We start from the raw sequence: 25828 nt of genomic DNA on the forward strand, positions 1-25828 counted from the left end.
CTGCTATTAATCTCGCTGCCGTCTAAAAGAAGCAGTTGAGATAATGAAGGTCTTATCAGTGATTTATGTTTGTGTACCTGAGAGGCGTCTTGGCACGTCGCTGATGGTGGGCAGGCCCGTGGCGCGGGTGGAGGACAGCGGGGTGGTGGAGTGGATGGAGGGAGATGTCATTTGGCTCAGGTAAGGAGTGTACGGCTGCTCGTAGGACCAGGGCGGAGAGGATTGTGCCTGCCGCGGATCTGTGAAGATGATAAATGAGACGACACCAGTCAGAGACAGAGCCACGATCTGCATGCAATAGCATCAAAGATGCTTTTTTTGTGTGAGTGTGATTTATATGGCTGTCGATTTAACGTGTTAATTTAATTAATCAGCTGAGGGGAAACATAACATTAAAATTATGCTTTTAACGCACCCAGGACCATCAGACAGTTGATTGGTGACAAACATGAAGCAGGCCAACAACTCATGCCCCTGCATATTTATAGTTAAGCAATATCACACAAGTAACAAGCATGTGATATTTTTCGTCCCGAGTAGCACAAGTTCAAATGTCATATTGATTTTATACAACAGTTCAATAAAAAATAAGTAAATATTGTGTCATATTTTAGATACAATATTGTCTGCTTTTGCTTATTTTTGCCAACGCAAATATTACCTATAAAGCCAGAGCATAACTTTTGTGAGTCTCCGAGCAACACACAACAGTGCTTCCTTTCTGAATGAATCCGCGGTTTGAGCGAATCAATCGGGTGAACCAATGATTCAATGGCCCATTCATAAAGAGAGCCATTGGGTGTTTCTCAAACGGTAGGCTGCATCCTATGAAGGCGGCATCTCGGCCGCCTCGTCATCAAACGCCGCTGAAGGCCGTCTCAGTTTGAAGGATCCTTGGAAGGCAGTCGTCGTTTCGGGTCCTTCATTCAGCTCATTTTGAAGGATGCATCGGATGTATCCTTCGTGGCTTTAAATCGCCCACAATCCTTTGCACATATTCCAATTCACGAAAATAAACTGACGGAAAATTTGTCGGTACTGAGCTTGTCTGAGTTTATGATGAAATGTAAGACAAAATAATGTTTTCTGACATGAAAGAATGGATGCTATCTTTTGTTTTGCTATAAATTAATCGCTAACACTAAACTGAGAATAATGTCAGCCAATGGGAGACACCGACGGATGTCATTCACTGTATTGCATTAATAAAAAGTACGTTTATAAAGATTTGTAATACAAAGTATTTTTCCAAAATGAAGTTTTAATAGTATTTTCGTGCCGTGACCGCGGGGGTGGGAACATGTGTGACGTAGTATATATATACTGCTTTTAATTATTTAATTATTCATTTAATTAATCAATTAATTATTAATAAATTTTATTATATTTTTCTTATTAAATATATAATATATAATTTTTTATATAATAATGTAATATAATATGGCATATTCACCATTCAAAACAATTGAAATTACATACATATCATTTAGATTATAATGTAATTTCACTGCATATTTTTATTGACTTTAATGTTTTATATATAATTTAATTTACATATAATTAATACATTTCTTATATTTTGGGGTAACTAGGACATGTTTTTGAGGTTCACCCTTAGAAGAGTCCTTCTTTATGAGCCACATTTACTGTAAAAAGACTCATTGTGCACACAAAGTGGGTGACCTTTCTTTTTATAACAATATGAAGACCAAGACCGAGCAGACTAGTATAAAAGGCCATGGTATGTAAATAGCTTAATCACATTCAGAGCCAAGAACGGTTTCCTGTTTGCTTTCTACAGTATTCTAGTAAACACAGCGTCTGCTCCGACAGGAGTGGGACTGGAGACCATCCAAGAGAATGGCAAACATTATGCAAACTCTAAAGCTGAGCGCATATGTGAAATAAAAAAAATACCCCAAGCTCCAATATGCCAAAAGTGAAGCAGGAACTAATGAAAATATTTGGACAAATGTAATGGAATTAAAGCAATAGTTCACCCAAAAAAGAAAACCTGTCATTATTTACTCACTCTCATGTCATTCCAAACCCGTAAGCTGTTATTTTTTCCGTGGAACAAAAAAAAAGAAAAAAAGAAAGAGGAATCTTCATTAATCTTCGCCAGAACCTGTTGTGTGTGATTTGAGAACTACAACGGAGGGGAAGATTTAAAATTGGGTCTGTTCCTCACTTAAAACTGTCATATGATTTCTGAAGCCTTGAAATATGTTGTAAATATCATCTTTTATGCTGCTTTGTTGTTGTCTGGCCAAGAGAAGCATAACAATTTGTCAAAACATCTTTTGTGTTCCATGGAAGAAAGAAACTCGGGTTTTGGGATGACATGAGGGTGAGTAAATAATGACTTTTCGTTTCTGGGTGAACTATCCCTTTAAGGTGATGTAAGCAGCCAATCCCAAACAAAGATAATGCCTCGTTCCAGTAAAAGTAGACAAAGGGATCTGAGACTGTCAGGCCTGGCACGTCCATCAGTATCTCCTGTTTAAATCTGATTCACTCTGAAAACAACTGTATGACATTTCTATTTCTTGCATCATGTAGCTTGTCTCTCACCCACAATTTTTTTATCTCTGCAGGCTTATCTTCGGCAAATGCCTTGAATAAACCTACCTGTTCTCCAAATACAGATGTTTGTACAGTACACAAACCAAGCGACTCGCCATTAAAGATCACGCCAAAGGAAGGCCGACGGCCAGACAGACTAAAATATCTGCGTTAAAGGGAAAGGAAAATGCCTGGGCCGGTTTACCTGAGATCTGAGTTTGCCCCTGTGGATTGAAGGAGTTCGGCGTGGCGTTGAGAGACGACCGGGGACTCTGGGTTTGCACGGCAACTCTCATGGTGGTCTGGCGTAAACGCTCTAACTCGCTCAGGCGCTCGGAGAACAGCGGCGGTTTTGGGGGGTCTTCCATTTTCTGTCTGTGTCCTACCGAACAATATCAGACAGAAATTGCAGTTAATACACCTACTGCTCGATTCTGACCAACTTTAAAGGGATGTTTTGCCCAAGAATGAAAAGTCTATCATCATTTACACACCCTCGTGTTGTTCCAAACTTGTTTGATTTTCTTCTTTTTTTTCCAAGAAACTCAAAAAGAGATGTTATTCAAAATGTTCACGCTGCTCTTTAATATACAGTGAAAGTGAATTGGGATGTAGCATTAAAAAAAGCATAGTAAAACTACTGTAAAACTAGTCCATGCTCCACATTTAAAGTCTTTTTGAAGTGATATGAACGTTTTGTGTGACGGACAGATATAAACTATAAACTTTTGGACACAAATCTATCTTATGGCTTCAGAACACTTGCAGTTAAGCACAAAAGTGGTACCCAAACCTGTACAACCGAAGGCAAGATTAAAATTACTGTTCCTCTGTTCCTACCAAAAAGTTATTGTATGACATCAGAAGACATGACATAAAGCACACAGGTTGAATAAAATACATTATTATGCTTTTATCATAAATATTATGGTACATCCATATAAAAAAATAAAAAAATGTTTCGAACGACATGAGGGTGAGTAAATGTTTCACATTAGGGTTAATTGTCCCTTTAATGGAAAACCAACAATTAAACTTCATTATTTACCAAACAATACAGCAAAAGAAATGTGCAGATCAGTGTGTGGGTCAGATGCATCAGCGATCTCTGCATCTCTAATCACAGAGATCTCAGTTTTCACAATAGCGACCAGCACACAAAAGGAGGGGAAGTAAATCGACTTTCTACCTGCCCGTACATGTTGTTGTTTTACACCGTGGCATCCATCCAAAAGAATTCACAGTCAAATTACAAAACTGCTTTATTTCCCTATTATACCTATCATGCTTGAAAGTATGTATGTGAGTCACGACAAAAGAATGACCTGCCAATGTTTATTCATTCATTTCCCATAAAAGAGGACAGACTCAATCCTCTATCCTGCAATAAAGAGTACGAGTCACGCCATGCCCCCACGTCCACCCCCTTCCCGGCTCGGACCGATCACACATGAACCACCCTTTCCAGTCCGTACCGAGCTGAACATCCCTACTAGTTTCATTGGAACCTCACTGTTGTGTCAATACCTGAGATGAATATGTGTTAAAGAGGGACTTTGTGAGTCTTTTTTTCCGTGCTTGTCTGTCTAGGCCTGGTTGGTTGCCCTGAATGGCTTGTAAAGTAAATATCGCACAGAAGAAAAGAGCAACTCCTGCAAAAGCTTGGCCGCTCTCCAGTTGGTTCGAGACAGAGCTACCTCCGATCTCGCAAAACCTGATTGTGCTCTGGAGTTCAGTTGAGCAAACACAGCTCCTCATTCACAGGCCAATGTTAGCTGCACTCAAGAGCACTTTGCGTCGGGAGCGTGATTAATTCCCTGAAAGTATTCCCTCTCACTATGCTATAAAAGAAACAATCAATAAAAGGGAACCGGTTTCATTTAGTTTAAGGGGCCGACATGAATCTGGCCTCTCTCTGTGTGTGTGTGTGTGTGTGTGTGTGTGTGTGTGTGCATGAAGGTGAGCTGCTCGCACATTATTTATGGTATTATGAGTGACCAAATCTGCCAATATTTTCCCCAAATTAAAATGTACGAGAGATATGAAGGCGCAGTTTCACAGACGAGGCTTATGGTGAAATTAATCTGCAGCAGTCAGGTGGGACAACTAGAGCTCTTTAAGTTGTTCATCATTATTGTAATGTTATGTGCTTTGATATATAAGGTAATTCTTTAAATTCAAATTTTAAAGTCATTCATTACGCTTTGCAGACTCTGCTGTGTTTTGGAGATGCTTTGAAGAAAGGGTGGGATCGCATGCTTTCAAAGCTAAATTGCTATTGCTAACCTCTCCGAAATTGCCTACCCTACCTTTAAGTAGCTTTTATAAATGTGCCTTAGAAAAAACATTACTGGTGTGCATCTTGAGACAAAACAATGGCAGTGACATATAAGATATAAGCTTTGAGTTAAGACAGCTCAAACATGTATTTTAGTCTGGGACTACTGTCTGAAACTGGGGAAAAGTCATGTTGCTGTGGCTGTAAAATTCATGTAAATACATCAATACTTAATGAAAAGGTATTTGTGAGTCTGCACACTCAAGTCAAGTCATGTCACCTTTTTCTATAGCGCTTTATACTGACTGTGGTTCTCAACTCTGGTCCTGGTGGCCCTCCAACACTGTACAATTTGGGTGTCTCCTTTGTCTGACAGACCCATCTCAGGTCTTGGATTGTGTATTAATGAGCCGATGACCTGAGTCAGGTGTGTGTCATTATTTGGGGGCAGGACCAGCACATAGGAAGAAGTTGGTAATCCATGTGCTTTTTGCCTACTCTTTTATGAGGACTGTGAATACGGACATACTTCTTTTGTCACTGTTTTTCGGCTGCTATATAGTAGGGAAGTTTGGGATTTTAAGATGCAGCCATTGTTTTAAAGCAGTTTCGGAAATAAACAGGAAAATACTGTAACAGAATCAGTGTCTGTTACAGACATCATCTTCATCAAATATAAAACAAATCCTGCTTTAAAACAGCCCTAAAAAGACAATATTGTCATTATTCAGCTCAAGTCAGAGTGTATTGCTCTTTAATAGCCTAATGCAGACCACTGAAGATGATTTATTGGGAAAAGACTTTGTCATACAGTAAGAGTATGGCATTTTTTAAGAGAGATCTTTTTAAGATTTTCATAAGAAATGTCCATCATGAGATTTCGTTAACACTTTACAATTAGGCCTCATTTGTTAATATTAGTTAATGTATTAACATAAGTTAATAAAAATACAGTTGTTCATTGTTTGTTCATGTCAGCTCAAAGTGACTAATTAACTAATTTTAACAAATACAACTTTTGATTTTAATAATGTATTAGTAAATGATGAAATTAACATTAAACAAGATTAATAAATGTATCTTAGTTCATGTTAACGAATGTAACCATATTGTAAAGCCTTACCGAGATTTCTGACTTTTGATTACGGACTTTGGTTATTCTGAAACTCTGGAGGGGACACATATAGAAATGTTTGATAACCCAAATATTTACATTTATGGCATTTATCAGACGTTTATATCCAACACAGCTTACAGAAATGGAAATCACTTTCGTCACTGTCTAGTGTGTCTTATGAACATGTTCTGAGTACTGTTGAAGAGGACAGAAGCAAAAGACTTTAGGATTTGAAGTCCAATGCAAAATTTTACATGATGAAAAAAAGGGATGCGAATGATTCAGCTTGAACTAGAGGAAAATCCCTAATGCTCATATCCTATGAGACATGCAGAATCCCCTGATGTTTACATCAGTGCTAAAACATCTCTCAACGGTAGAGCTCAAATATTCAAATAAACACGTCTCCAATAAAGTAAAAGGATCCTGTTATGGCAAAATGTTTGAATATTTCATTTAAGGCAGAGAAACAAAACTGCTTCGGGAGGGGAAACAAATAAAGTAGTCTTATTTCTTTGTTTTCATGCAAAAACGCCTTGATAAATAATACGGGTATAGACACCGTGTGCCAGCAATGCTATGTTAAATTGGCATATGATAGTGGCGTGACTCACAATAACACCCTGTGCTCATTAAACACCAGCACGCTTTCAACATCAAATATCAGTCAGAGAGCATCAATCACGCCTCGGCGACACAGGGAATAAAACGCATGGAAGAAGAAAGGGAAACATACATCCGTCTAGATTTCATTTCTTTAATTGCTGTGCCGCGGAGGGCCGACTCCTCTGAAGAGTGAAACAATGGGTTATTTCACATGGCAGATCTCGCGAAATTAGCAAAGGGGGGAAAAAAGGATTTTTAAGGACAGGACGAGGCCGAACGCCCGCTCAGTCGAAGGATCAGAAGTAGACGGAGAGGGGGAGAGAAATGGAGAAAGCTGACGGCAGCCAAGCAGAGCTGGAGTTTTGCCAGTCGCCTGTGTGGTCCGTGTGTTTCGAGCTCCAGGAAGTGAACTACGCCAAGAAGGGGCACACATGCTACTAGAGCTTTAGAAATCGATGGGCCGACTGCAACAATCAGACACCATGCAACCGTACTACTCCCAAACAACCAAACTTTTATTTCAGGGCCAACACGTATTTGTTTGAGGGGTGATCCGGGGCCAGAACGGCTCGGTGCCGTAATGTAATTGGATGCAAACTAACAAAAAAAATCCTCTATTTGCCTCATGTGTCTCATAAATACAACATGCGCATTAGGGCCAGAATCCTGGCGTGGCTCTTCTACTGAAGATGATCTATGCATCTATCTAGTGAGATTAGTTGCTATGGTCCATAAAAATCACATATTTTAGTGGAGGTCAGAGTGCTTCTGTTTTGTTTTGATGACACAACTGGAGTTAATGCACAAGGGTCGTGTGTGTGTGTGTGTGTGTGTGTGTGTGTGTGTGTGTGTGTGTGTGTGTGTGTGTGTGTGTGTGTGTGAGAGCTACTGTTGAAAAGTTAGTACGTGAAAGGGTCAGTACGTTTGTTTTTTTTAAGAAATTAACTCTTCAGCGAGGATGCATTAAATTGACTAAATTCACCAAAAAATATTGTATGTTTTGTTTTTTATCATGGTTTCTACAAAAATATAAAGCAGCAAAACTGTTCTCAACACTGATCAAATATGATGTTTCTTGAGTAGAAAATATGCTTTAGAATGATTTCTGAAGAATCATGTGACACTAAAGTCTGGAGTAATGATGCTGAAAATTCAGCTTTCATCACGGGAATAAATTACATTTTAAAGTATATTCAAATAAATAAAAAAATCTTAAATTGTAATAATATTTAACATTTTTACTATTTAACTATTTTTGTCTGGAGGGGATATTTGTTTTCAATGACTCCACAAGTTTGATTAAACCATCAAAATATTAGGAAAATATTGGTAACATTTTATTTTAAGGTTACACGTTACTACATGTACTTACTATAGTAATACCAGTAAATTATGTATAATTACAAGTAACTAACCCTAAACCAAACCATAACCATAACTCTATAGTTAGTACAAATAGTAAATTATTATTACTCAGTACTTATTTGAGTAAGTACAATGTAACTACGTCACCTTAAATGAAAGTGTAATCAAAATATTTTATATATATATATATATATATATATATATATATATATATATATATATATTTAAATATAAGGGAAGAACAAATTATATATATTTTTTAATTTAAAAAAGTTCTTTTTATTTGACAAAACTAAAGCTACAGATTTTATTTTACAATGCAGAAAAAAAATATATACAACATAATCAGTTATTAATATTGTGTTGGTTCTCTCATGTTTTTGCATGTGTTCATAATTTCTATGTATGACTGCATGGCCAAAAATGATGTTAGCACAATTTGGCATGTTTCATTGCTTAATCAAAAATAAAAAAGTTGACTACAAGTACAACTGCAATATGCATACACATCATTTTCATTCTTGGGCGAACTGTTCCTTTAAAGGTGGGGTAGGTAATTTCAGAGAGGCTACCAATAGCAAGCTAGCTTTGAAAGCATGAGATCCCACCCTCCCTTCAGAGCGTCTCCAAAGCCACGCCTCCTTCAAAACACATGAACGCGTACAGCCAGAACAAACAAAAACGTCACGAGAGACGGCGTTAAACTACCTCATGTCTCAAAGCACATAATATTACAAAAATTAATGAACATAATCAGCTTAAAGAGCTTTAGTTGTACCACCTGACTGCTGCAGATTCATTTCGGCGTTGATAGAAACATAGACATAGAAACGCATATATCCAAGTCTGAGGATGTGAACAGCTCTGTGTAGAACGTCACGGGTTGCCATCTTGTAATTACCGTTATGACACAGCATAAACGCAGCATTAGCTCATTGTTTTGGCTCAGGAGGAACTGTAAAAGGCGACTGCTGTTTGTTTGTCTGCCGTTTTTGTTCGGAACTAATGCAATGATTAGACAAAAGATTTTTTGGTCTTCAAACTTCCAGAGAAGATATATGTGCATATTTTAATATTTAGACCAGTTTCAACCAGTATGACAGAAAGTGTTTATACAAATATTGCCTACCCTACCCTTAATGCTTGCTTAGAGACATCGTTTGAGGCTCTGTCCCTAAAAATGTTGATATTCATCATCTAGTGATAAATGCAGTATATTGCTGTTGGTAGAAACACTTTATGGCTTCAATCAAAAACATTTTTTTTTTGACATACAACATTTATACAGAAGTTTCTTTTCACTTCAAAGGCTAGTAGGCAGTAGACAGCATGGCTGTTCTGGAACACAGCAAAAACTGTTGTAATTACATTAGTTTGATATTAGCACAAAATTTCTTAAAAATATCTGAGCATGTTTAATCCTAAAACAGCCAATTATATTGTTAGTCATGTGTAACCATCTATTGCTGATAGAACATCAAGTTTCTGTGCCAACACTAACAGTCACATACTTGTCTTATATCACTTCATTTGAAAGTGTTCTTGAGGAAAGTACAAGCAGATCTTTCTTATGCAAGCCATCCTTATATAGGTTTATTTTCAATGGCCTGTGTTGGCTTTTGTCTGAGAGGCCTACCGTATGTGTTTTGTGTGCATTTACCTGTCTGGACTCGCAGAGGGACGTTCAAAGAGAGAGAGAAACATCACAGGTTCACGGCTAATGCTCATTTCAGCATCGAGCAATTAGAGCGGCTCCGCGCAAACCGCAACGTAAACAATCTGGCTCAATGGAAGATTTTATGTGCAACATATTGATTGTCAGAAGCTGTTATGCAAACAATAGACTGAAACATGTGTCGGCACAACACTGAGGCTGCAAAAGAAAGATTTCTTACAGTTTAGGGGGAAACAGTTTACAGTTACAGTTTATTTATTTATTCATTTATAAAAACGAGTATTATATTCAAGTGGATATGTATTTATTTTTACTACAGAAAATGTAGTTTTTTAAAATAAATATTTTATTAATATGTAAATATATTAATATTTAATTTGATGCATATTAGATTAATACACATTTATTACTATTATCAATGTAATATTTGTATTACTTTTCTATATTTAAATAATATAATATTTAAATTAATTCACTATTAACATTTCTCTGGTGGAAAATATATATTTAGTTGTTATATCAATATATTTAGTTTTGATTAAACCTCAAAATAGCACAAGCGGGTGATTATGATATTATTATGTAGTATTTTGTGATATTAATGTGTTGTTTTTGGTTGTTATGTGAGTAAAAGTGCAATCAAAAGTGCCTTTTCCCACAGGATCCTTTAGCCTCTGTGTACCACAAAGTAAATGAGAAAAAAAAAAAATTGAGATAAAATGAAAACGAAGTGTGAAGATTAGATTGTGGTGGACAGACTGCATCTGAAGAACATTTACACCGTTTACCGCCCTGCTCTATGAAACGTGTTTGGCTGAGTTCTGCATGAGACAATAGCTCTTTTCCAGCCGTCTTCATGGCAGTCAAAACACAGCGTCACGGATCGTCTTGGCAAATACCTTTTTAAAAACAAGCCATGTTTTCCATCTCCCCAATGCGAGTTGGCATTAATTAACAGAGCCAACACAGGCAAAGCAGGGAACTTTAGTGTGCACTTTTCACATGCACTAAACTGCATGGATTTACCTTTAAAAATACAGTCTAGATTGTGCGACTTAAAATGCTTTCTTATTTTTCAGTGACGTTCCAGTGACACCACATCACAGCACTGGACCAAAAGATCTTCAATACAGTCTAGTAAAGAATGATTCTGTATACATTTTTGAAGAAAATTGTTTTATAATTAAGAAAATATGAGTGGGTGTGGGTTGCTATGCTGTTCTAATAATTTTTGGCTCATTTCTAGGTGGTTGCTTAATTTGTTATTTTTTTTAAATATTTAATATTCTGGTGTCTAGATAACTATGTTAACAACATCATGTTAACACTAAAAGGTCTATAAAACACGTCAAAACTCCACAAAGTACAACAAGCGTATGGGTGAGAAGAACACTTGTTTAAACAGCATTCACACCGGGACGTTTGACTGCAAATCACATTTCTAACATTATTGATCTGCTTGCAATTGTAATGCAAAGGATCGGTCTACGGCGCATTAATTAAGCCTTTAAATAAAAGGATTATTGAGCTATTTACACTGTAATATACACTAAAATAGCCTGCACAGTGACAGGAAACAAAAATTGGGCACAGAAAACCTGCCTACCTTACACAACACCAATGGTGCACAGACTTGCACGCTCAGGAGTAGAGCGGATTAATTCTTTAACAATCACAATATGAAGTCACACTCTGCGCGTATGTTTAAAAAAAAACATAATTTAACATATAAATAAAAAAATGTAATAGCACACTTAAAGTGTTTATTACAATTAAATTACTAAATGCTAAAAATGAATGTATGTAAATGAACAAAAATTTGCATCGCATTTACAATTCTGTGAAAACAGGGGGGCTGCAGCACCCATGATAAAGAGTGTAGAAAGAGAGATGGCAGAGAGACATTACAAAAGAGAAAAGGTCAGAGGAATATCACTGGAAAAAGAAGGGTTATGATCAGACAACAGCTTTAGGACCCGTGATAATATTATAAAATATAAAATATTAGTGTTGTTGGATTTGCTATGTTTCACAGAACCAAGATATGCTGTTGTTGTAATGTTAGCTGTAGTAACAGGACAGTTTTGAGTGTCATTGTTTGTGTCAATGTGCTGCTGGCGACTAACAAACAACTCTTACTTTTATATACTCTTGTGTACTTTGTTCATTTTTTGCTCTTCCTTTTTCGCATTTACTCTTGCATTGTGTGTTCGTGCATTTTGGAGGCGGAGCAATGAAGGGAAGGGTGTGTTTGTTTGAGTTGATTTCAAATATCAACAGTGTTTCTCAGAAATCGCTTACTGACCATTAACATAATTTTTTTTAATTAAATAACAATGAATAACAACTAAATAGACATCTAAACTTGAACTCAAATTAAAACAGAAAATATAAAAAATACACTTCATAGCACAAACTCTGCAAGATAAGTTACTCTCTATTTTTTTTACATTTAGGCTTTAGTGCTTGTTTAAATGATTTGTAAGTATATGCCATAGTAAAAGAAATGGTTTATAAACCAACTGAGTGAAGCCAACATTCCATAAACAGTCCATATGTCTCACAGTGTGCTACTGTTCTTAGTTGCATCTATCTGCTTTTTTAAAATGCTAACTTTTGTAATAACTTATTTTGTTTTATATGACATAACAAGAATCAATTGACATGAATGTATATTGATTTTGCTCTTTTCCCTCTCACAGGCTTATAGAGACTGTCTTTCACGTGTCAAGCCCACCGACAAACCAGCACTAAAGGATCAGATATCGGCGTAAGAATGCTGCTATTATGATGGTGTGCGAGGAACACTGGCAGTCATGGTGGTAAAAGTAACACAGGGCCCTCTCTGAACGGTCTGAGCCGCCCCTCCCAGTCTATTAGTCCAAATTGCTCTTAATAACCACAGTTACATGAGACCCGCCAAATGATTACAGCAGCGTGCGGTTCACACTCACGGCCCTGTGCGACCAGACCAGTCAAGAGCTGCTGTGTAGAGTAGAATCGACATAAAACGAATGCCATAAATCTGATCAATTCATAAAGCAACAGCAAGAACAAACATGATTTGACGCAGCATTCACTTGAGTTACGCACTTAGTTTGAGCAACAATATTGATGCTTGTCTTCTTGTGTGTCTTGGCTCCCATTGGCTAAAGACCATTGGATCCGTCTCCGGGTTGAATCTCGCAAGGAGTATTTTCTTTACAAATGAGTACACGTTTCTGGGGAATTTCACGCTAGACATAAATATATCTGCACTTTCTCAATGGCTTAAACGGTTAGGGCAAGGTGTGGACCACCTTAGTAACAATGAAAACAGACAGTGAGCCAGATTTACTAAACAGGGCAAATTAGCGCCGATGGGAGTGGAAAGTTCTGCGCGTGATCTACTGACAACATGCAAATTAAAGAACACAGCAAGATCATTTCCATAATGACCAATGCATCTTACCAAGACCAGCACAAATTAGCATCTGGTTTAAGACGTTCTTTTTTTGGGTGGTAAATAAAGATGCAAATAACAGTAAATTGACTAGCGCAAACCTTAGTAAATCACCTTGCATTATTCATTTAAATACTCTCCTCCCATAAATTTTGCGTCTGAAAGGGAAATCCTGCAAAAATAAAACGTGTTCACGCCTTTTCAGTGCTAATTTTTCCTGACGTGTCTTTAGTAAATCCTGACAGTAGTTTGTTTACGCCAAAAGAGGGTTTGTGCAGGCGCAAGCTGTTAGTAACACATCAGTCAGTTTTTTGGGGTAACGCATTACAAGTAACACGAATTACGTAATCAGATTACTTTTTTCAAGTAATGAGTAATGTAACACATTACTTTTAAATTTACAACAAAGTATTACTTTTTTTAAAAAATAAGTAATTCAAGTTACTTTGTTTTCCCATGTATTGACTGACACCTCTCCTGTCCCCATGTTAAAGGATTAGTTCACTTTCAAAAGAATAGTTGCTGATCATTTACTCACCCCGATGTCATCCAAGATATCCATGTCTTTCCTTCTTCAGTCGAAAAGAAATTAAGGTTTTTGAGGAAAACATTCCAGGATTTTTCTACACAGAATGGACTTCAATTGCAACCAACTATACCAATGTTCAAAGAAGGTTCAAATGTCCGTCTCAATGCAGCTTCAAAGTCTCTACACGATCCCAGTCGAGAAATAAGGGTCTTATATAGCGAAACGATCGGCCATTTAAAAAAAAAATATATATATATATACTTTTTAACCACAAATGCTCGTTGTGTACCATCTCTGAGATGTGCCACACATTGCGTCATCACGTTGGTTGCCATTGAAGTCCATTCTGTGTAGAAAAATCCTGGAATGTTTTCAACAAAAAAATTATTTTAGACTAAAGCAAGAAAGACATGGATATCTTGGATGACATCGGGGTGAGTAAATTATCAGCCAAATATTTTTTGAAAGTGAACTAATCCTTTAAGAGAAACCATGAGTAAATGCAGAGGCATTGTGTGCACTTTGTAAGATTATAGTTCTAGACTAAATGTGAGTGTGCATTTACTCATCTCACTTACAAAAAACTGATTCAGTAACATGCAATCTGAACAAGAAGTAAACGAGAAAGTAAGAATTTTCTTTTCTGATGAAAAAATTCCACAAGAAGGAACATATACACCGTTTACCCTCCTCTTATGAAGTGTAAACAATCGTCTCAATTGTGTTGGAATTTCAGGAGAAACATCCAAGACAAATTTGATAAATCAACCTAACGGCGAACTCAATTAAATCTTGTGCATGAGCAATGAAAGAGCAACCTCTGAGCAATAAAACTGTCCTTTGGAAAAGAACTGTATGACGTTGAAACTTAATTAAAGGCCTGAATGTCTGTCTGTCTCTCTGAATGAGAGTTTTTGTGTCTCTCTCTCAGTTTTTCTCTCTTAAGCGCAGGAGGAATGTGTAAACAGGCAGGCAGAGGCAGCTTCACGACACACTCACAGGACGTTGCTCAACTCTAAATGCCTCTGAATGTGTCATGTCCTGCATGGCCACCTGCCTTCCGCTTAACAGCAGATGAGGATGAGAAATAGATCTCCAGATAGATAATGTAGGGGAGAAGACTGACCTGAACCATTATTTGCCTAAATAAAAGCTGTTAAATTGCATAAAAGACCCCAGCAAACCTCAGAGAGGCTAATATGGGTTTTAAGGTCAACATTACACTCTTAAAAATAAAGGTCTACATCTATGGTTCTGTGAAGAACCTTTAAAGGGATAGTTCACCCTAAAATGAAAATGATCCCATCATTTACTCACTCTCTAGCCATCCTAGGCCAAACACAATCTGAGTTCCATTATAAAATATCCAGGCTCTTCCAAGCTTTATAATGGGAGTGAATAACTGAGATTTTGAAGCCTAAAAAAGCGCATTCATTCATCATGAAAGTAATCAATACGGCTCCAGGGGGTTAATAAAGGCCTTCTGAAGTGAAGCGATGCGTTTTTGTAAGAAAAATAACCGGCCGTACGCACTTTAACGAGAGAGTTGAGTTCCGGCAGAAGAGTGACCTCTGACCCGACGCATGACGTAGGATGTAGGTGTAGCGTAAGCTTCGGTGACAATAAGGCTGGGCAACAAACTCAAGCTCCTCCGACATTTCTCTTTAATATTCTCATTTTAGAGAATTCTCTTCTAATTCATGACCGGTGTTTTGTTTTGCTATATCCTGTGCTTTCGCGTTCGTCAATACGTCATGCGTCGGGTCAGAGGTCACTCTTCTGCCGGAACTCGACTCTCGTACGGCCATTACCGGAAGCCAGTGATTATAGTTTATTAAGTTTTAAATATGGATATTTTTCTTATAAAAACGCATTGCTTCACTTCAGAAGGCCTTTATTAACCCCCCCCCCCCGGAGCCGTATGGATTACTTTTATGATGGATGGATTAACTTTTTTGGGATTCAAAATCTTAGAAAGTTACCATTCACTGCCATTATAAAGCTTGGAAGAGCCAGGGTATTTTTTTTTATATAACTCCGATTGTATTTGTCTGAAAGAAGAAAGTCACATACACCTATGATGGCTTGAGGGTGAGTAAATTATGGGATAATTTTCATTTTTGGGTGAACTATCCCTTTAACATCCATAGAACTTTTCCACTGGACAGATTATTTATAGTGGAAAAAGGTTCTTTAGATTTAAAAAATGTTCTTCATACTGAGCAAAATGGTTCTTTTGTAACTTTGTTTTTAAGAATGTAAAATCAAAATTGATTTCATTCACCAAAATCTTCCTGCTCTTATTTGTGATTCATTGTTGCATGTTATTATTACAAAGAAAAAAAGTGTATATGTTTTTTTATATATATATTATTATATGTTATATATATTATTTCAGTTAATGTTTACTTTATTTTAAGTAATGGAAAAGTTTTTTGTGGTGTCAGTCAACAATATTTACTCTGGTTTATACTAATTAACGAAATAAAAAGACATCAACCAACTATATAATTCTGTAATTACGCAACATCTGAAAGAAAAAACTAGTCTGTGTTTACACCAACAGAAGCCATGTCATCGACTGGTATTTTCCTTGATAAACACATGCACACAAAGCCAGAAAGAAAAACTGAAGATGAATGAGCTGCGTGAGATGAAAGGCTCGTCACATCAGAGATGCCCGAGGGCACGATTAATCCGCTAATGAATGAAGATCACACACTGGCATAAGTGGCTCCAAAACGCTGCTGCCAGATGTGTTAATTGAGATGAGGAGGTAAAGAGGGAAAAAACGAGACTTAAAGAAGTGATATTGTTGGTTTAGCCGCCAGAAAGTTATCTCTGAATACGAGGCCAGTGGCGACAGCTGTGTGCCAGGCAGGTTGGCGTGTTCTTTTTACAAATGTGCCAGGAAATTGCACCAATGCTGGATCTACAGCAGTGCTCATCAGACATGTGTGTTTCTGTGTATGATGGCATGTGACGATGTAAGATGAAATGATGATGCTTCAGATGTTCTGGGTTGGTAACCAGGGCATTGCTAAGGGTTACCAACCCTTAAGGTGTTCTGATAGGAGTGCAGTTCCATGTTAAAAACTCCATGGACACTTTTCACAGACTGAAGATGCGTTTTAGCGGTCATCAGCATCATAATTTTTTTTATTTGTTTTATGTATGTACACTTATAACACTATACTTAGTATTTTATTACCTTGCATCAAATTACAAAGAATTAGTTAACGCTGCTGTGAGGGTGTTTCTAATACAGTGGCTATGGGACGGCCGTTATCAATCTTTTTGTTCTCTTCTTTGTGAAAGCACTTTTGTGAAGTTTTTCTTTTGCTATTTGAGCAAACTGGAATGCAAAAAATATATATTTTTAATGTAGTCGCTCATTCACCGCTATTTAAGTTTACCCAACTATGATGACTTCCACTTCTGAGAAACCCGGATATGTGAAAATGGTCAATTCATTTTTCACCATAGGGAATTTTTAGCAGTAACTGATTCGTTGAACAGACCTTTTGTTAATTGATGGTATATGCTTTTGTTTAAGGCATCAGCCTGCATTATTTCATCTTATTTATTGTAAGAAATCATGTTTAACAGTGGAATTCATGGTGAAAAACCAATAATGATGCTATGAAGAAAATTCCACCAATCAGACGTTGCAAGGAAGAGCTCTTTAGCTCCGCCCACGTAATCGAGACAGTCTCCCTACGCTGTCTAAATACTTACATATTTGTATATGTACACTGCAAAAAACGAAAACAGAAAATGTACATGTTATTTTCTGCCAGGACATTATTTTATAGAAATTTCCATTAACCCAAAAGCACAACACAATGCATATATATATATGAAGAGTTCAGATGCAAAAACCTCTAAATGCCATCTGAAATTTTCTTATAGAATGATCATTTTTATCAAGCTTGTGTATTTAAGTTCAGTAATTTCACTTAAATTACAATTAATAGGTAATCTTCATTGCCATTTAAGTGAAATTATTGAATTTAAATATACGAGCTTGATAAAAATTATCATTCTATAAGAAAATTTCAGATGGCATTTAGAGGTTTTTGCATCTGAACTCTTCATATATATATATATATATATATATATATATATATATATATATATATATATATATATGTATACTCTATCAACAACTTTAAATTAATAATTAATAATAGTTTCATGGGCTTGTAGTTCTTTCTCTCATGTTGAGTTCCCAGGTTTGTACCTTTGTCTTTTTGTCTGAATTTTTTATATTTTTGTTTCAAATCAAAGTTTGTAATGTGATTCACCTCATAGCTGGTTTGTTTGGTTTATGGCTCCTTAACAAAAACTTTTTTTTTAAATCCCAGTTGAGAAAATAAATAAATTAAAAACCCACTTTCGGATGGGCACTGTTGCACTTCATTAACAGATTGCTCTGTGGTTTCTTACTAATCCAAATCAGTTTTTATGATATTCTGGTCTTTAAATATCTCAGCTCCCTCTTTGAAAGTTAAAGGGATTTTTTGTACAATCATTTAGAAACGTATAGTAACAGCACATTGAGAGCTTGCTGTCACGTCATGAACGCCTTGAGTAATTTCACGACCGAAAACGGAAAAAGTTTGCATAAAACGTAAGCGTAAGAAACATCTGCCAGTCACCGTTAACGGTTGACAGAATCCGATCTACTTTTATTCGATTATTGCGAAGAACTTTGGCCGTAATGTCAGACTGCAGCCGACTTTAATATAAACATGTACTGAAGAAAGTCAAGCACTGTGTGTTCCTGGTACCATTCTCTGCCACATGAAAGTAATTCATGACAGCTTGTGTGTGTTTACGGGTCCTGGGGCTCAGTGTGAAAAATGAAATTTGGCAGCGTCTTCTAAAAGTTGGCTTTTTTCAGGTAGTGAGAGCAACTGAGAAGTTTAGGCACGAGAACGGCGAGGACTGCACACAACTCACAAGTTCAGACATCAACTCCGATGAAGTGGCTTTTTCATAATTGAAGCATAACTGGAGCTTTTTGCCAGATCAGGTTCCTCTGAGAGAGAGAACATGGGCTGTTTCTCTTTTCCGTGACAAGTATCTGTTCAGTGTATCGGTAAAACAAAGCATCAAAGTTTATTTTCTGTCTGAGAAATGTCACAATACTTCCTATAAATCTAGCTGATCCCGTAATGACCCAATATTGATGGATAAAATGGATTTTGTTTTTTTCTTTTCTGGAAATACATCCTGACCTTCTTTTGTAACCCAACAAAAGGATAGATTATTCTTTCAATGCTTCATATTCAAAACTATGTGCACGGCTCTGTTCAGAATAGTATACTAGTATATTATTCTTAAAGGGATAGTTCACCCAAAAAAAAAAAAAAAAAAAAAGATCCCATAATTTACTCACCCTTAAGCCATCCTAGGTGTATATGACTTTTTTCTTTCAGCCGAACACAAGTGGAGTTATATTAAATCATATCCTGGAAGGTCACTCATCTGCCAGAACTCCACTTATAAAGTTTTAAATATGGATATTTTTCTTACAAAAACCCATCGCTTCACTTCAGAAGGCATTTATTAACCCATTGTCATTTGGATTACTTTTATGATGGATGGATGGATGGAGCTTCACAAACTCGGGCACTCACTCCCATTATAAAGCTTGGAAGAGCCAGGATATTTTTTAATATAACTCTGATTGTGTTTGGCTGAAAGAAGAAAGTCATATACACTTAGGATGGCTTGAGGCAGAGTAAATAATGGGATAATTTTGGAAGAACTATTCCTTTAATGAGTGTGAATTCTGCATGTCTTCAATTCCAGCATGACATACTACATTTGCCAAAATTTGAGCACACCTTGTATCCCACAATGCAATGTGCTCGATTTTACATCGGCTGTTTTGGGAACGGAATATTTGCTTACTGCATGCTGAATACTATGCAGTAAATACTGTGTAGGCTACTATGAAAGCCAATCTCTCTCTCTCTCTCTCTCTCTCTATATATATATATATATATATATCTATACACACACATATACGTGTGTAATTGTGACCATATCTCACAATTTAACTTCATATTGTAAACTATTTCACAATTTTCTTTAGTATATTTACTTGAAGGCAGATGAGTGCTTCCTTAGTATATTGCATTTTATTATCAAAAAATTGCATGTAAATTGAATGACAAACATTTTAAACGGTATTTTACCTCACATGATTATGCTAAATTCGGAACATGGCTGTAAAAAATGATTTTTTCTAATAAAAAAAGATAAGAAAATCCTATTAAAGGTTTGCTGGTTAAAAATGTCCCGTTTTAAATCAACGTGTTGCTTGCCATTTCAATAGCAATTTCTGAGTGAAAATTGTGAAAAAGCAGATTGTACACTGCACATTATGCAGTGCACTATTATTCCATTCAGAACAGAGCCAGAGCACAGGTCAAAGGTCAAGCGGCTCGCTCTTAAGAGCACGTTGATGGACAGGCACAAGAGGGCAATACAGTAAACATTTTCACAAGTCAAGCGGCCTTGACAGCACGTGTTTGTATTTGCCTCTCGCTGATCGGGCCTGCAGCTCCTCAAAGGCCGTCTTTGTGCATTGAGGCGTGCTGAATCCATTTTTTAAAACAGTACCGTAACACAATCTATGCATCAATTCATGCATCGGGCCACACGTCTCGTCCCACTGGCTGGGCGTTATGCCACGATGCTGCACAAAATCATTCATCTCTGGATTCGGGCGCTCTTTGCACGTGCTGATCACATGACGTGTGATATTTGGTACTCACTTCGCGGCTCCCGCGGTCCGTCCACTGTGACCTTTATGGCTCGATGGTAAGTCGCCACTTGCGGTGGGTTCGTGAATACTGTGATTGTCAGCGTGAAGCTCTTTCCTGCAAAACACAAAAAAGGTTCAAACCCGATTAATCCGCCGGACAATGTGTCGCATTCATTGCGCAGCGGTCATTTGCATTTCTCTGCTCGTCACGGTGATGACTGTGGGATTTTAACTGCGAGGAACTCGAGCCATTGAAAAGGCCTGGGCGCAACGGACAATAATGGAATTGGTTTGGAGAGTGAGCCTTGCTGAGATTTGAATTTGTAATATTCAGTTGTTGGACATGACAAATCAGAAATGCATAAAACAGGCCATATTAGGTTTTATATTATGTACAGTACATGCAAGTGGAATGACTGTGCTAGGCCTCTGTCATTACTGTTACTGGTTGAGTAGGACCAGCAAGCAACCACCAACCACTCAGAACACCTTAGCAACTGCATAGCAACACCCTGGCAACCATCCACATCATGCAAACATTGTAGAGGTTATGCAAATGTTCTTTATAAAATGAAAATAGTCAAATTTTCGAATATTAAGTGAACAAATAACTCATTAAACAGTATATTTCATAGAATAAACACTCATATAGGGCTTGTTGGGCTTGCTGGGGCTATAGACCCATCGGAAATGTAACAGTAGAAAGAGTATTTGTAGAATGGTAGGTTAGGGTTAGGGTTAGAATAAGTTGACATGTACTTGCAAAGTTACTTAAAGTAAGTAGAATGTCTCTTGGAGGAGCATCACAATGAAGAGATAGCAGGTATTAAGCATACAGTCTTAATACTCTAATATTAATTATTTGACATGTTGTTGCAAAGTTACAAAAGAGACCATCAAAATAAAGTGATACCCTTTCATTAAAAAAAGAATAATAATTAAAACCTAAGCAATATTAAGAATCTAAAAAACAAATAAAGTTTGGGGAGGAGTCAGTTGTATGCTCAAGTATTAGCGAATGGTGATCATATTGAGCAACAGTGATCATAATGGTGCACTATTAAATATGAGGAAAAATACACATCTCAGAATAGCTCAGAAGATGTGTTGTCCTCTTGTAATCTGCTATTAGTGAGTTTCTATCTTTTTGAAGATTCACTCAAGTTTTAAACGTCAAATAATACAGATTTTAATTTTAATTCTTGTACTTTGTTCGCCCTAGCCTAGTGGTGATGAAAAAGAGCAAATGTTGTTTTCGATCTTAGCATACTGGCTAATTTATTCTTTTGCGCATCGTCTGCTTTTTCGGTTTCTCGCTCTATGTCAAAAAAGTAAAAAAAAAACTCTTTTCAATTTTGTTCGCATTTTTAAAAACCAAAAGCACAAGCACGTTCCTTCATTTCGCTCGCTCATCATTATCTGTTATCTCATCATTATGATTGATGAGGTCTCCCCCATACAGAGCTTAATAACTGGGCACACTTTTACAATGTGACCTTGTAAATATATAATTTAAGGTAAAATGGAAAATTAAATAAGTACAATGCAATAAATGCAGGGTATTAAAGTTATTGATGCACTTAATTTTTTTTTTAGCACCCCAAAGAAAAAGATCCTGGATTTCATTAATATAACTGCTTAATGATATTATATAAATATAAAAGCATATGATAATCAGAAAATGATTATATATTTTAAATTATTAAATATATATTCTTAGTTTTTTTAAATAAATATTTTATCAATATGCAAATATATTAATATTTAATTTGGTGCATATTAGATTAATAAATATTTATTACTATTATCAATTGAATATTTTTATTATTTTTCTATATTTAAATAATTATATATATATATATATATATATTTTATATATATATATATATATATATATATATATATATATATATATATATATATATATATATATATTATATAACTATTTAAATTAAAATAATTTTTTTTTAAATATTTAAATTAAATATAATATGACAATTTACAGAATAGTTCCAGGATTTCTTAATGAAGAAAATGTCTAGTATTTTTACTTTTAGACCTCAACTGTTGCAAAAAAAATAAAAAATAAAAATACAGAAGCTTGCTAACATTCGCAAGCATGGTCTCATGCAGTGGCATTTGGATTATCCTTTTTGAAATGCAGCCACGGATAAACTTCTGCTGCAGTGCTGTTATTAGTAATAATTATTTTATGTGTGATTCAAAACAAGGGTTGGGTGTCAAGGTGGGATCCTGCGGTCACTGATCTTTCATCTTACGTGACCTTTTACTGAGCAACTTCTCTCTTTTTTCAGATTAAACGTTCATAAATGTGTGAGCTCTTACTTCCAATTAACTTCGGCAAAAAGACGTGCTATAGAGGTGAACCTTTCTGTCGGTAGAGCACAGGAAATGCTAAGATTCTTCTAATGAGGCAGACTCAGCAGTAATGTGTAATGTGTGAAGCATGCTGTGAAGTCAAGCATGACACATTCTCAGAGATGCAATCTGCAAGTAAGACAGGAAGAAGTGGGTGGAAAGGCACTGACACAATACAACAGGCAGCTACACTTCTTATGTACCTCGTGCATCAGACAGCATGTCCTCTAAACTATGTTAAATTGACAAACTCTTGGAATGGGAAGAGCTTTCAAACAAATAATCTAAGGTCACCAAGCCTGTTGTTTTGATTCAGCTTCATCACTGTAAAAAAAAAAAAAAAAATTTTTTTTTTATTAATTTTAACTGTAAAACATTGTAACACTACAGAAAAAAACTGTATGAAGCTTTAATATAGCTCATACACTGAAAATATTGGTTTTACTTGAAACAATTTTCAGTTATACTTTATTTCGATGGTCCACTTTAGACATTCTACTAACTATAAGTAACTTTGTAATTGCACGTTAACTAACTCTCATTAGACTGTTAGTGGACTGTTAGGCTTAGTAGGTTTGAGTTAGTAGAATAAGTTGACATGTAGTTGTAAAGTTACTTATATTAAACAGAATATCTGTTGAGGGAGCATCAAAATAAAGTGTTAGCAGATATTAAGCTGACAGTCTACTAATACTCTAATGAGAGTTATTTGACATGTAGTTGGAAAGTTACTAATAGTTAGTAGAATGTCTAAAGTGGACCATCGAAAAAAAGTGTTACCCTATTTTCACTCCGAAATGGCTAGTAAATTGCACAAATAATTACCAAGAAACTTCAAGTAGAATTAAACATTACAATTTGAAATAGAAAGACTGAAATATAATTTTCTTGTAATACTCCAACTCCAAGTATAACACGCTTTTGTGTAGGACCAGTTAGCAACCACCTAGCAACCACTCAGAACACCTTAGCAACTGCATAGCAACACCCTGGCAACCATCCACATCATGCAAACATTGTAGAGGTGAGGCAAATTTTCTTCATAAAATGAAAATAGTCCCGTTTTCAAATATTAAGTGAACATATATCTCATTCAACAATATATTTCATAGAATAAACACTCATGCATGCATTTTTTTTTTAGAATTGCAACATTTCAATTCATCATGCATTTTCTGGAATTGCAACATGTATTGTTAAAGTATTTACACTTTCTACCATTAATTAGAAAGAGTAAAACATATGTTATTGTAAAAAGCAGTTTTTAGGACTGCCAGATTTTTGATTTACCAACATTATTGTACATGTTACGCAATAAGTCTTGCTAATGTAATTACTTATCCCACACAGGAATCTGTCCATACGCCCCCAAAAGCACGTTCTTGGACCCACCCGAGCCCTTCCCAGCGAGCTGATACCCAACACACACCACGGCCCAGCCCAGCGTCTAACCGCTCCACCAACCCTGGCATCTGCCATCCATCCAACGCTTGGTGTCCAGCTACTAAAAATATCCTAAAAGCATGGCTTATCCAGCAGTGTTTTTCTGTTCCAAATGATTTCCTAAACAGAAAGAGACATGTGAAATGCATAACTCCTGATCAACAACAAACATCCCGCCCTGACCTAACCAACCCAGCATGGCCAAATCCATTCATAAATAAGGGCACAGCGCTTCTGAAAACAGAAATGTGTTCCTGCGTAAATGAAATGTTAAACACATTATGTCTCGTCTCAGGAAACGGCGTTGCTTACGGTAATTCAAGGAGCGCTATTTTTCTGGTGTCATTTGTTTGATTGCGGTCGATGTTATTTTAATCTTCCACACAGTGCATCGTATCGTTTTCCATATTTAATTTCCTTATGCCGTGCTATCTCCTCCCTGACTTCCTCTTCCAGATCCCGTGTCATAGATAGAGGAAACTCTAGCCTGTGAAGGTGTGGGTCTCCATGCGGGCCAAGCCCTGTTCACTGTGACAGCTGTGAGGAGATAACACGGATGCGCACCCATGGCGTGTTGGGGGGGGGGGGGGGTGTGCGAGCACATTCAGTGACCAGCCGAATGCTCCACAAACTACTGTCCTCTTGGACTGATTGTGGGTCGATCTGGTGTCTTCAACACACACGCAAATGCCACTGACTTAACCACCACAGACATAAAGAGTAGCAATCGATTATTGCCTTTGATATTTGGCCGATTAACACAAGCATTATCCATCTTCAGTCATCCCATTTGTGTCACTTCCAGAATCTACAAACAGCCTTGCATTGGATAATATTCAAATATTTTGTGCATGTGTTTTGCAAAGTAAGTTTGTCCTTTTTTAATGTCCGATTCATACAGTAAGACTTATTAAAAGAAATTCTTCTATTTAGAAAGGATGCACTCAATTGATCTAAAGTGACAGTAGAAAATACTTCTTTTCAACTATCTGTTCATCAAATAATCCTGAATTTTTTTTAATATATATCACAGATTCCACAAAAATATCAAGCAGCACAACTGTTTTCAACATTGATAATAATAATAATAAATGTTTCTAGAGCAGCAAATCATCATTTTAGAATGATTTCTGAAGGATCATGTGACACTGAAGACTTGAGAAATGATGCTGAAAATTCAGCTTTGCGTCACAGGAATAAATTGCACTTATAAAATATATTGACATAGAAAAGACATAGTGCACTAAAATTGCAATGACATTTCACAATATTACAGATTTTACTGTATTTTTTATCTAATAAATGCAGCCTTGGTGAGCAGAATTATTATTTTTTTAAATCTTACAGACATGAACTAACATGTGTGTGTGTGTGTGTGTGTGTGTGTGTGTGTGTGTGTGTGTGTGTGTCTATATAAAAAAAAGGTACAAAAGCTGTAACTGGGGCAGTACTTTTTCAAAATGTACTGCCCCAGTGAGATATATGTATATATATATGTATATATAGGCTATATGTTTGTGTTTTTGTGTGTGTGTGTATGTGCGTGCGTGCGTTCATGCGTGTGTGTGTGTGTGTGTGTGTGTGTCTGTGTGCGCACAATAGAATTTAGTGATAGCAAATATGGTGTATAATTTTTTTTATATAAATT

The 25828-nt window shown here is 36.4% G+C and overlaps 1 protein-coding gene across 6 annotated transcripts in view; it reads right to left on the minus strand.

The window, feature by feature from the left end:
* The window catches only part of runx2a (RUNX family transcription factor 2a), a gene marked incomplete at its 5' end in the record, with an annotated part of 69660 nt that overhangs the window by 14992 nt on the left and 28840 nt on the right, over window positions 1–25828 (minus strand). For 4 of the 6 annotated variants that reach the window (XR_014199210.1, XR_014199211.1, XM_082143550.1 and 1 more), the window contains 3 exons: window positions 78–239; window positions 2771–2947; window positions 20369–20473. Coding sequence is in view for 4 of the 6 variants with exons in the window: in XM_082143550.1 (XP_081999676.1) it covers window positions 78–239; window positions 2771–2947; window positions 20369–20473 (444 nt within the window). The remainder of the gene's footprint in view (window positions 1–77; window positions 240–2770; window positions 2948–20368; window positions 20474–25828) is intronic. The other 2 variants (XM_082143548.1, XM_082143549.1) reach the window with 2 other exon arrangements.

This window comes from Leuciscus leuciscus (genome assembly GCF_965113295.1).
Source record: "Leuciscus leuciscus genome assembly, chromosome: 17".
In the NCBI taxonomy this organism is placed as follows: domain Eukaryota; kingdom Metazoa; phylum Chordata; class Actinopteri; order Cypriniformes; family Leuciscidae; genus Leuciscus; species Leuciscus leuciscus.